This window comes from Hipposideros armiger, unplaced genomic scaffold (assembly GCF_001890085.2).
Source record: "Hipposideros armiger isolate ML-2016 unplaced genomic scaffold, ASM189008v1 scaffold_479, whole genome shotgun sequence".
In the NCBI taxonomy this organism is placed as follows: domain Eukaryota; kingdom Metazoa; phylum Chordata; class Mammalia; order Chiroptera; family Hipposideridae; genus Hipposideros; species Hipposideros armiger.
Genome location: NW_017731829.1, coordinates 461059 through 474552, shown reverse-complemented (window position 1 = coordinate 474552; position 13494 = coordinate 461059). Strand labels below are relative to the sequence as shown.

Sequence of the window (13494 nt, the reverse complement as noted above, 5' to 3'; positions counted from 1 at the left end):
CACCATCTTCAGCAGTCCTCCCTGTGGGAGAGCAGCACACCATCCTGGTCGCGTAAACCCTAACGATATCATGAGGCCAATTCCTACCGTGCTGAGCTCCACACTCGCAGCAGAGCACCGTGGTGGATCCAACATGCACTGGTGCCCACCAATCCCTGAGCTGACGTCCCAGCTTTCTTTCTCAATTAGCACTAGGTTTCGGAAAGCTTAATTTTGTTCTAATTGATTATCTCAGTTGGGGGTGGCCAAGGGAGAAGGTGGGGACTTCCTTTGCCAGGAGAACATCTGTTTTGCTGGACAAAAAGATTTAAATTAGGACCTTAAGGCTAGAGCAGAAGTTTATAGATGATTCGGTCCAGTTTCCTAACTTTTATGTGAAGATACTAGGCCCTAGAGGAGTTCAGTAATTTGCCTGGGGCCACCAAGCTAACCGGAGCGAGCTGGGGCAGAACTCAGGTTTCTCCACTCCCAGTCCAGACTTATCTCCACCCTAACATTTTCTGGAGTTTGGCTTCTATCCCTTTCCCTCTATTGAAACTGCTCTTTCAAAGGCCAGTAATAGCTGCACTCACCAAAAACAATGGCCTTTTCTCAGTCCTTATCTAACTTGGCAACACCATTGACGAGAACCCTGCTGCCACATAGAACTTACTGAAGCACATTTCGCCCCTGGGGTTCCCTATGTGACAGGGTTCTCCTCCTGTTCATCTGGCCTCAGCCCCTTTCCCCCAGTTGGAGCTACTTATGAGTCTACCAAAGGTAGGTTCCCCTGCTCAGCTCCACAGTGGGGGGCTCCTTCCCTGGGTCCCCGTCTCTCCATCTGCATCCGCACCCCAGGGGCACTGCACCCACTCTCATGGCCCAACTCTCCTTCCAGCCCCGACCTCTCTGCTAAACACCAGAATGGCTTCCTGAGAGAGCTGCTGCACACAACAGTTATCCTGCCAGGACCTGAACTCGTGCGTGTGGATGGACTGGCCGTCTTCCTTCTGCGACCTCTCTCCCTGTTCCTGTGTTTCCCAACTTGATGACACAACTAAACTCCATCACCCAGGTTTAAAACTGGGAGGACTCCTCTGATCTGCTCTCTTCTCCCCATGTTCAACTGGATGCCAGGCCTCACCTCTTCTGCCTCCAAATCTCTCCTCCATCCAACTCCTTGTTGACTTTCTTACTAATTTCCCTAGTTTAGACACACACACACACACACACACACACACACACACACACACACACACATCTCTCCCTGTCCCTAAGCCTCTTCTCTGGTGTCCCTTCTCCAAGTTCTCCCGACTTAGCACCCTGCTGCCCTACCACCGGTAGGATGCATTCAAAGTATACGCCCCTTAGCAAACTGACCGGGAGCCCTACATCCTGACTCCCCTCTTCCTTGCCTATCACTGCTCCCCATATTCCCACAAAGCCCCCCCTCTCCAGTCACAGACGGCTGCCCACTACTCCCTGATGGTGCCCTCATGTTTGTGTCCTGCTTTTGTGCTTTAGCTCATCCTGTGTCTTCTTCTTGGAAGGCCTTACCCTTTCCGTCAGGATGATTCTGGTTGTAAAGGAGAGAATTCCAGCTCAAATCAGTTTATGTGAAAGAAGAGATTTACTGGTTCCCGTAACTGTCTGGCCTATCGAGCTAGCTTCAGATTACAACACCATCGACTGTCCTTCTGGCCCCCGCTCTCTCCCTCTCTCTGCCCCATTCCCTCCCTCACCACCCAATCTCTCAAAGCCTCCGTCTCTCCCATGTTAAGCAAGCTTCCTCCTTGCAGAGAGCAATGGAGATGTGGAAATATGACTACAGACAGCTTCAGACTTTCATCATTCCAACCCAGCGAGGACCTTGCTGGGATCCCAGATGAAGAGTTTTGTAGTAACTATAAAATTCCAGAGAAGGACTCTGACTGGCCTGGCTTGAGCCACATCCCATCCCTGGGCCGATCACTGTGGCCAGGAGAAAGGGATACTGTGAATGGCAAGGCCTGAGTCACGCCCACTTCTATCTCCTCTGACATGCAGTCCCACTAAAAGACTGGAATGAGTGCAGCTGGGCAGAGTGAAACTACAGGTATCCACCGAACTCGCATTTCTCCACCCGGTTGCCTTGAGGCCGAATCATGAGCCCTTGTGCAAATTAAATTCCATCCTTGCCTCTTCTGTGCCGTTGGCACTGATTTGTCTCCTCCAACTGATTCAACTCTCTGAGGGCAAGAACTGGATCCCCTGGTGATCAGCATAAGGCCTCACCCAAAGGTGTGGCTCCAGGAATTGTTCACAATCTGCAATTACTATGTCCAATTCTTTGTTAACGAAAATATTGCCTGATTCCCCTGGGACTTGACTTGCTCACCACTGAATCTCTAAGCACCTAGAACAGCGCCTAACACTGTTTATCTAGGTACTACACACTGGGTAAGTGAGTAAATAAGGAGTTTGAAGAGAATCAAGATTACCCAGTCTTTGGTGTGCCGGTGAATAAGCACGGCTGCTTGTTCATTCTTCCCACTTCGCAGAGAAAGATGGATGGTAAGGCAGGAGCTCCTTTAACGTCTTGTCCCCACCATCCCACCCCCAAATTTCTCCATACCCTCACCATCCTTACTGTCGTCCCGGCAGCCTCAGGGAAGATGCACACTTAGGCCCGGATCAAGCTGCCAGCCATACCCGCACCCGCTCTCTGCCCATCCTGTTGGAGCTCTGCTCCTCTACCACTTCCTTTCCTCGACCTGCAAGCCTCCTTCCATCTGGGCTCTTCCTTCACAGCTTCTCAGTGGATCCCAGTCCCCCCATGACAGTCAAATGAACAATAAAAATAAAACCCTCCTTGGACCCCATGCACTCTCTCCCTCCCTCCCCTGCTCCCTGTCCTTCTCCGGCCCAGGTTTCTTGTCCAGGAGCCTCGATTCACGGCTTCACCTTCCTCAATCCCGCTCACTGCCTCCCTCCTACTGCAATTTGGCTTTTCTCCTGCCACTCTACTGGAATTGCTCATGCCAAGGTCACAACTTTCCAGACCCAGTGGCCACCTGCCAGTCTTCCTCATTTTTAACTACTGTAGTATCTGACTCAACTAACCACTTCTTGGCCTTATTGAAATTCTTTCTTTCCTTGGCTTTCTTGATGCCGCTCTGCCTTGGGTTTTCCTTCCTTCTCTCAGATCGCTCCCTCTCAGTTTCCCTTGGGCGTTTCCTCCTAAAAGTGCCTCCTTTCCTGGAGCTGGGGTGCGTGTGTGTGGTGGGCGAGGCATCCTCTGCCTTATCTCCCCTTCTCACGCCGCCTTGCGTGGTTACCAGTTCCCATGGCTCTCACTGCCCACTAGCAGCACAGAGTCCCAACTGACCCTTCTCCCCACGTGCGTCCTATCCCCTAGTCCACATACGAGCACCGTATATGCAACTGCCTGCCAGCATCTGCACTTGGATGAGCCACAAGAATCATCAACGTGACCAAACTAAGTCCCTGTTTTTCTCCTAAGCCTTCGCCCTTCCTTCTTCATGTTTTCTACCTCAGGGAATAGCACCGCCACCCCACCAGTGGCCCAGGCCAGGTATCCTGGACTCATCCTTGGCTACGTCCCTGACAAGTTAGTTCCTCCTCAATGCCGCCCACCCCAAGCTATCATCAAATAGGTTCAATTATTCCACCGCCCAAATACCCCTTAAATCTGTCCCCTTTTTCTACTCCCACTACCACTGCTTTAATTTAGTTCTTAATCTTTCCCCAACTGGATGGATCACAGAGATAGCTTTCCATCTGGCCTCCTAATCCCCAGGTCTGACTCCCCGATCCAGTCCACTCAGGTGATCGTTCTCAAGTGCAAACTGGTCCTCACGCCCATTTTCTTAAAACCCTCCAGTGGCATCACGTTATATTGAGAATAAACTCCAGAGTCCTTGGAGCGATCGTTAAGGCCCTTCATGACCTGATCTCTGTCTCATCTTTCACCCTTCATCTCTTGACGTCTTTTACTATTTTGCTCTAATCACACCAAATTATTTTACATTCCCGACATGTTCCACGTGATGACAGATCTTAGTGTCTTTGCACAGGTCGGTCCCGCTGCCTGGAGTTCCGTTTTTCTACCTGGCTAACTGCGACTCGTTTTTACGACATGTCTTTCTCATGGCCGACCCCTCTGACCTTCCTGCCTAGAGAAGGTGCCCTCTGTCCTCCCATAGCTTTGTGGCACTTCCTGCCCTGAAGTGTGTCTTTTACATGTCACTTCCTTTACGCTGGGTTCCTCAAGGACAGGTACTGAGACCTTCCTCTCTACTGCCATGACACCATGTATATACCTAGCACACAATAGGCACTCAGTGAATGCTTATAGATAGACGGGTGGATTAATGGATCAACAGATGGATCAATGGTTGAATGGATGGATACCTTACTATCCTATCTTTTCCAAGTCTTCGCCAAGCCACCTGCTTCCACCAAAGCCAGAGCCTTCTGTGGCAGCTTCTCTCTGTTGACACCTACAAATGACCCACGTCTCTGAGGCAGGAATGGAAAATGGAGCTGTCCAGATGGTGGTTAGGGAACACTCTGGTGTCAGAATCAATGTGACACATAATGCTGACCACCACCACCTTCACTTCCAGAAGGAATCCAACACCAATCAAACACTTGCTATTCTCAGTGACTGACCTCAGCCAAGGCTAGCGCCATCCCCCTTGCCGATGGGTAGTGGGTCCCTGCCTGCTAGCTCTCAATTGCCCACATGGGTGGTGGCCTAGTAAGAACTGTGTGTGGTTCGAATGGAAAGGACATGGGTTTTGGAATTAGACAAATCATGGTCTGAATGCTTCACTGTCACTTCCTAGGTTGTGTGGTCTTGAGCAAGCCACACAACTTCTCTGAGCCACACTTCCTCATCCATAAGATGGGGTTGATGACTGCATTTCCTCATAGGTTGGCGTGAAAAAACAAATGAGGATAATGGATTGGACTGAAAACGATGACCACGGCCAATGATTGTCAAAGGCTTTCAATATTATTACTCTGGCTTGTGTAGAAATAAGTGCATTCTTGGTGCTTCTCATTTCTTTTTCTCTTTTTGTCAACTAACATTTATTAAGCAGCTCCTTGTGCCAGGCATTGGGCTCAGTGCTGTATTATGAGCAGAATAAGTTACCAGTTGTGCTTTAAAGAGCCCTGGTAGGGAGGGGGCCCCCAGACAAGCAAAGAACACATAACACCCAATTAATTTACAATGTGTAATGAACATTAGTGCTTTGCAACCCTGGAGGCAGGTGACCCAGGGTTGATTTTACTGCACGGGGAAGCCGTCCCCGTAAGTAAAAATTTCCCCCAGAAGACCTATTTGTTGGCTAAGACGTAGGCAGAGAATCCTGGGTAAATCCTTGACCAGGAGTACTCTCCTTGTACTCATATTTTATTATTCCCTTTTTTCTTTTCTCCATTCTTGGGTGAGAAATCAAGAGAGTAGGGGGACAAACTCAGGGCGTTAACTATTAGCTTTGCAGTATTTTATTTTACTTTAATTTTTGGTGCTATGAAAAGCACAATGTTTTTCCTCCCCTCTGTAAAGAAAATGAGAACTAAAGATGGCTCAGCAGATAAAAGCTGTGGGCAGCAAATACTCCCACGATCGCTCACTCCCTGCATTTCAGGCTTCTAGGTTTCTCTTTGCATTTACTGTGTCTTACAGCTAGAAGCCTGAAGGAGGCCTGAGACATTCTATGGTGAAAGCCCATATCCTAATTAAGAGACAAATTAGGGGCCAAATGACCTGCCCAAAATCAAATGAGAGAATGAGTCAAAATGAAAACACAGTTCTCCTGACCCTCCCTTTACTGGTCTGTAAGCCCCCAAGTCCCTGGCTCTTAGGCACCTGAGCCCAGGTAAGTCCCTTCATATGCAGCCATCCCTGGTAGAAACCAGGGCTGTCTCCATTTCTAAACGTTCTGGAAGCCACACACAAACCACTTCTCCTTCTAACATGTCATTGGGTCTCTCCTCCCAGAAACATCCCATTTCTTACTAACAGAATACTTTCGGATCCTCCTCTTTGGTTTGAGAACCACGTCTGCATGAAAAGTTTGTTAGAAGTGGTTTTCTCAAAATGCCTCTCAGGACTATGACTTTCCTGGATGACAAAGCTTTGTGGTTGAGGCTGCTATTCTGCAATTATCTTGGCCTAAAAAGAGCTTCCATGGGGACCCCTTACCCCTGCAGGGTGGAACCATAATCGATGCTTTTACATTTAGAAATTCAAGTAAGAGCAATCAAGACCCTGGAAATGAAGATAATTCCCAATTTCGTAGAGCATTTAGAATGGGAAGGGAGTTTGGGGTAGCCCTGGTCCAACTTCTTAGGAAACGGAGCCCGAGAGAGGTAGGGGCAGAGCCACTTGTCTTGACTCTAGTTCCAGGGCTCTTCCCCACTCTTTGTAGTTATCACTCCAGCCTCTTGGGTTGAAGCAGCTGCGCCATCAAAAATGTCACATCAGTTATGACAACACAGTTTGTTATGTAACTGGTGCTGCAGAGCAGGCAAGGGGAAGAAGCCATGAGCATGAACCACACAGCATCCCCCTCTGGCTCTCAGGTCAGCTAAGTCTCACATAGAAGAAAACTGTAAGAAGAAAACTCCATATGGGAAGGGATCATCAGTCAAAGGAATAAAAACTACAGCTGACATTTGCATAATGACTTCTAGAAAACTGGTATAAGGGCGTTTGATATATTACATCATTTCATGCTCACAACAACCCTAGTAGGTAGTTATTTTTATGATCAGCCCCATTTTACAGGCAAAGAAACCGAGGCACAAAAAGTTATGTAACATGTTTAAGGTTACACACCTAGTTAGTGGTAGAGCCCAGATTTGAAGCCAGGCAGCCTGGTTACAGAGTCCATGCTTTTAATTACCTCTCAATTTTAGAGAAGTGTGCTAAGCTGCTTCCCTAAAAAGGAAATTACCTACTTCTTTGAACTGGTAACAGGCCACTATTCTTTCTTCTCCTTCCGCTTTATGCTGATCACTGATTTGTTGGATGGTTTCTTTTCTAATCACTATTGTGCTGAATGAGAGCACAGAATAAAATTAGAATGTGATACAAACTCCAACAAATTCTTAGACTGAAGTTCAACTGAACACCTTCAAGCTTTTTATGATGATGCAATCAATAAGAAAGTGAGGTGAAGTGCCCTTCTATAGCACCTGTTGTTTTAAAATCCATGTAGTAGGTGTGTACACACTCATACACACATTTATTTTTCTATTTTCAAAATCAAAAGTTGTTCTTTGCTCGTGTCAAATGTAAGGCTATTCCTTTTCAAAATGTTTTTTTTTTTCAGTTTGCAATCATCTCCTCACCAGCTTGTCTATTGTCTTTCAGCTCAAGATGTGTTCTTTGATAATGGTCTGTCTAGCTTCATAAGAAATGAGGGAATGAAAACACCCTGGGAGACAGGGAGCCAAGTCCCTGCATCCAGATGGACTGAGCACATGCCAAAAAAATAGGACCTTATTCTACTCATATTAAATCTGCAGTTAACAGAGATAGGGTGCTGTGAGCAGTTGAAAAACATGAGTGGTCCTGTCCTATCCTTAGTAGATGTGGCGTGCTAAGAGGCACAATCTAATCTGGGGTATTCCAAGTGCTAAAAAAACAAGAAGTACTCTGATTCTGGGCACTGTAAATCGAATCTAGCCCCACACAGACAGAACAGAAATGCTGGATTCCTTTCGAGTTGTGTCAACCCCCCCCATAAAGCCTCATTTATTTCATCTAATCAGCCACCATGCTTTCACCAAGTGGACAGCTTCTATTTCAGAGTCCAACAGGTAACAGAGGCCCAAGAATTCCATAGCTGATTCCTGAGGAGATCAGGTGGATTGTTTGTTAGTCCTCTGGCAGGAAGGTCTGCTGGTATTTACAGCTCAGTGAACAGTAAGGAGGGAGAGTGCACCATCCATCAGCAAAGGGAAACTCATCTGCTACTTGATCTGACATTCTGTTCGCGCTTACGCTGTCTCCAGAGAGCAAGGTGCATCCATTTGAATAAACATGGAGACAGGAGGAAGGGAGGCGAGCAAAGCAGCCAAGGGGATGATGGCAGAGATAACAAGTCCACAGACCAAGAAGAGCAGCTCTCAGCAGAGCACTGCCTCAACATGAGACCCTTTAGAATGCAGAAAATGCCCTTTAGACTTGCCATTCACCTCCGCTCAGGCCTGCCACTTAGTAGGTGCTGAACAGTGGTGTGTTGAATGAACACAGGCTTGTCCTGAACCCCAGCCAAAAGGCAGGCACCCTAATTACAATACCAGGGTGAGCTGGTAGGAGGAAACCACCAGCTTCTGGCAGCAGGGGACGTCTTAAGACTTCCTTCCCTGACAGGGTGGGGTCTGTCCTTGGAATCATATCCCACTGTAAGGCCTGACACATTTGTATGAGCGTGGCTGTCTTGGTCAGGCAAATCCTTCAATCTGTTTTACAACGGCACTGAGCAGGAACCTTGGGAATGAACACACATCCAAAGTGCTCCGTTTTACTCTGTTCATTTCTGTAAAGCACACAGACTAGCAGGCCATGCCTCATTTCTCTGTTCATTTCTGTAAAGCACACAGACTAGCAGGCCATGCCTCATTTCCACCTTCGAGCTCTCTATCTTCCTAAAAACCCACTTCATGCTCCAGAGACAGACAAGACAGCTCGGACTCGACATCACAAAAAACTCAACACCTCAAATGAGGGCAAACTGGAGTGGCCATGGCAACCCCCTGTTCATTTTGCATTTTCATCAGGTAGCTGGCCAACCAGTTGTTACTATTTGTTTAGAACTTAAAGCAATATTCTGCTGATTCCATTCTTCATTAAATATAATTCCTTAAGAGATTTCTTTGTGAAGGTTTTGGTAATTAAATAAAATTAACTCCTCCTTTTAAAATATTGATTAGTCTGAATAACTAAAAGAGTCCTACTGATTGCAAAATGGTTAAGTTGTATCACAGGTAAGGCCACAACCTCCTAATAAACAAAAATTTTTAAAATGCCACACATTAAAAAAAAGACACTGATTAACTCATGGTATGTGTGAAACTATTGTGCTGTCTCAAATGTCATTGTTTATTTCTCAGTACCAAAATGCTTTGGATTGTCTGACACAGGGCTCCCAAACACTAGTTCACAATCACATATACAAAAAAAATATATATAAAAAATTCCAGAAAGCTATGTTCAAATGAAACTTTTAATAAAGTGTTAAGAAGCAGTCTTTTAAAATGCCAGTCTGATCTATGACATCTCTTAAGTGGATGCAAGTTTCCCATTACAACATGTATCAAGCAAAAGAATTTTGCAGCATCCGCCAGCCAGTCCTTTATCATATCACTTCAGCTACTACAGACATACGCGTATATGGAAGCCTCTTCCTTCCTCTAATCAGCATGATACAACATGGATGACAACATAGGCTGAATGGAACAGCTCTTGGCTCTTTTGGAAATGCTGATTTGAAAGGGTCTGGAGATGTCTGAATATCAATATTCTTCCTCTCAGTCCAACAGGCAGAGCTATGAAACCCCAAACCCCATTAGGAAATCAAATTCTCACAGGGCATCACCCATGGAAAACTCTTTAATTTCATCTGCCCAGGTGAAATAAAATAGCAGCCCAATTAACTCACATGTACGGCCTGAAAGGTTGGTTGGTCACCAATCGTATTGCACAGGCAAGTCCGAAATTGCTTTCTGTAAATGCCACCTAGATTTTCAGGCCTGGCCCCACCCACAGTACAGTTCTCCTGACTCAAGTGACTCTCAGCCAAATGGCAATCAGGAAAATCATCTCTGCAAGGGAAGACTCAAAAGAATTTGTCACTAGGATACAGTGACACCAATCCCACATTTTGTGGTTAATAAAACAAGTCCTGCATTCGGCTTGGCACAAGGCCCTGATCTGATTTATTTCAAGCCAAGCTGGAGGACTTACAGAAAAAGCTGCCATTCATGAATGCTTCAGGACAGGACACCAGGGTCCCTTGTAGCAAAATTTACATGAGCCAGAAATCTCTCTGATCTTTTGAGCAAACCTAACCTATCTAAAGAGTGTTGGTGTATTTTAAAAAATATTAATAGTTTTACCTACAAAATCTGTTTTGACTGACATTTTTTTTTCCAAAAAGGTGTCCTGTGGGGGTGAGAAAAGAGGGGGAGTGCAGGGAAGAGAAAAAATGCTCAGATATCTGATTTAACCACCTCAAACATCAAAAGCTTGTTCCCCCCCCCCTTAGTGTAACCAAGTATGAGACACACGAGATTTTCTCAGCAAAGTCTACATTTAAGTCTACATACAGCCTTCATTTAAGATTTCCTGCCTCAGTACATAATTAGGAATTTTCATTCTAAAATGGCACACCTATCTCCTCAGAGAGTTCAGCTCTCTCTGAATAAAAAAGGCAAGGTACCCTTTGGCGGACTGGGTATATATTTTTAAACATCTTATTAAACCAACCTAATTCTGAGGCATGTTCAAGAAAAGCAGGTAAGGAGTGGATCTGGTGGATGCAAAGTTAATTTGCAGTCTCTAGCATACCCCCACCCCCTTTTTCCTTCCCCTCCCTGTGGGCTTCCGAATGCCTTCGGCCCCCTCCGAAGCACTCGGCTGTCTCTGCCGGAGCCCCGACTCGGTTCCGAACACTGACGACTCCCTCCGAGCTCCTCAGCCAGCCCACGCCGAGCCTTGCCGAGCGCCGCCGAGCTGAGCCCCATCGACTTTTCTGGCCTCGGCTGGGCGCTGTCCACCACTCGCGACGCCTGAAACCTCACCCAGCTCCGGTGGCTGGGGCTTCTACCGGGCTCTGAGCCCGCCACTGCAGATTACAGACTCCTGAAGTTTTAAAACGTCCCCCTTGGGGAAGAAAGGGATGGCTCTGCTTGCATTTACAGACCTGCAAGGGCTCCAGGCAGATGCAACATGCACCTTGTTGCAAAGAGCAATTCCCCAGGCCCCGCCTCCCCATCCATCTGGGTTGCACAAGCTCCAGAGAAGCCCCAGGCCAAATAACCCGTGGCTCAGAGGGGTACGGCAAGCTGAGGGGGCCTCTGCAAAAAACGCCCCAGGGAGCTCTTGGACAAAAATAAGAGCATGTCAAGCAAACGGGGGAAATTGTCTCCAAGTCGCTACTCCCAACCATCATGGCGCCGCCTAGAACCCGCTTGTCATGCCTGTTACACATGCAAGATTTTTTCCATCTTGGTTCTGAAACCGCAAGCATGCTTCGTCTCCCACCCACCTTTCCACGAAAGGGGTTTTTATTTTCCATTGTTTTCCTACGGGATGCAATTACTTCGGCTATTCTGTCAAGTTGAAAAATAATCATTTTTGTTTACTGCACAGCAACCCCTAATTAGGACCTGTGTGTGCACGAAGGTGTCACAGCAAAGCGACATGGAATCCTCGCTAAACGGTCTTAACAAACTCCTCCGTCCTGAACTGACAGGTCAACGGAAGCAGCAGGGCCAGAAGGCCCGGAGAGCGCGCACCTCCTCCCCGCGTACCCCTTTCCCACAGGCCACCCCCTCCCCAAACAAGCTGCCTGTGGGCTCACCAGGAACTGCCGAGTGAATGGGGCAAGAAGCGAGCTTGAGAGTGGGAAGGAGGGGCGAGGCTCCTTATTGAGAAAGTGTGGAAGGGAAGGAATATCCCATTTTGTTTTAATTTTCAACCATCACTCAAATCCACCCCCAGTTAATTAGAAGGGGAGACTGATATCTAAGGAAGAAGGGGGCGGCAGCAAGGAGGGCCTGAAATCCGCATTGTAGGTAGATTACACGGAGCATGGCCTATGCAGAAGGTAAATAAATACATTGATAAAGGCCACAAAGTGAATGAACAGTCAGTGTCAGGAGAGCAAACGCTGGGAGAGTGGGGGAGGGAGGGGGGGCAGCAAGGGGCGGGCATTCAGCCTCGCAGCCAGCGTCCCCCTTCCACCTCTGCCTTGGATACAGCTGTGCCAGTTACATCCACTTGGAAACCCACCCCCACCCCTACCACATGCCCCTTCCCCTAACCCTCATTCTCTTTTTTGAGGGGTGGGGGCAGAAACCACAACCTCCAATTCAGCACCAAATCTATGAACAGCAGACACTTGATCCTCCAACCCAGCAATCTAGGGCTGGGTCCTCTCCATATTTTAGCCAAGTTCAAAATCACTGCCCCAGGAGAAGAGTAAGGGAAATGGGATTATGGATGTGGAGTGGGGGGTGGAGGGAGCAGGAGCGAGCGACAGAATGAAACGGAGACAGGGAGACACAAATGGAGGCAGCGATACCCACAAAACCCTACAAACAAGAGTAATGATCATAATCATGCCAATAGTGTGATGTTCTGATCAATATGGCGGACACTGTCATTCATACAACTACAGACGCTCCCTGTCCCTCCTACCCAAGACACCCACCCTGGGAGTTGGGGTGTAGGACCCAGAACCAACGTAGGGTGTGGGGGAGGGGAGTCAAATCCAGGTGTGTGTGTGTGTGTGTGTGTGTGTGTGTGTGTGTGTGAACACCAATTAAAAACCCCGGCCTGGAGTGCAATGTGGAGTGAGCAAGGTAATACAAATGATAAAAAATTATCCTTAATAAAAGTACAAATCCCAATGCCACAGGGGACTTACTTCATCTGCTTCACAATGGTGCTTTTTCCTGATTCTCCAGCCCCTGTTGGGACAGACAGGGGGGGATAAACTGGTGAGTGTCAGTTTAGGGGAATGGGGGAGGGTTGGGGGTAAGGCATGCGAGGGGGTGGGCGATCTTGGGCACATGGTGGTACCAACTCAGGGACCAGGTCTCCCGGGGCGCGAGTGGGGTGGGGGTGCTGGCGGAGGGGGGGTGCGGAGTGGCCGAGGTCGGGGGATGGGGGTGGCAGCCCGGTCCTTACCCAGCAGGAGTAATTTCACGTCTTTGGCGGCGCTGATGCCGTCCTCTTTGAGGTTTTTCTCAATCGCCTTGCTCCGCTCGAGGGCGGCTCTCTCTTCTGCGCTCAGAGTACATCCCATGGTGGCCCCTTCCCTGCCACAGCCCGCACGACTCGGCTGGCACGGCTCCCCGGCTCGGCGCGCCCCCCACCCCCCCAGAGAGCAGAGCCTGGGCTCAAAGGGGGAAAAAAAACCACGATATCCTCCCCTTGGCTGAAAACAAAAATGTCGGGAAACCAGCACCCCCGAAAAAGGCAGCCGCTAACAAGATTCTAGCAGCGGAGACTCGCAGAAGCTGGCGGGGTTCTGGGGGTGTCGAGGCGAGGGTGGCCTGGGCTGGGGCTCCGGAGCCGAGGCAGGAGGCGCCCGCGGTCCGAGGAAGCGCGGGCTGCAGGCACTGAGGCTTGTGCACGACCCAAAATAAAATAATAGTCGAGGCAGGAGCCGCACGGGAGCCGGCGGAGGGTGGGGTGGGGGGCAGGGTGGGTCCTTCTGCCGCTGCTGCCGGAGGAGGAGGAGGAGGAGGAGGAAGAGGAGGAGG

The 13494-nt window shown here is 48.4% G+C and overlaps 1 protein-coding gene across 1 annotated transcript in view; it reads right to left on the bottom strand.

The window, feature by feature from the left end:
- LOC109395638 (guanine nucleotide-binding protein G(o) subunit alpha-like) overlaps positions 1-13488 on the bottom strand; it is a 76914-nt gene extending 63426 nt beyond the window's left edge. Inside the window, exons 1-2 of the mRNA XM_019666828.1 lie at positions 12917-13488; positions 12654-12696 (exon numbers count right to left, since the gene is read on the bottom strand). Of these exons, the coding sequence (XP_019522373.1) occupies positions 12654-12696; positions 12917-13034 (161 nt within the window). The 5' untranslated portion in view covers positions 13035-13488. The remainder of the gene's footprint in view (positions 1-12653; positions 12697-12916) is intronic.
- Positions 13489-13494: the final 6 nt, after the last annotated feature.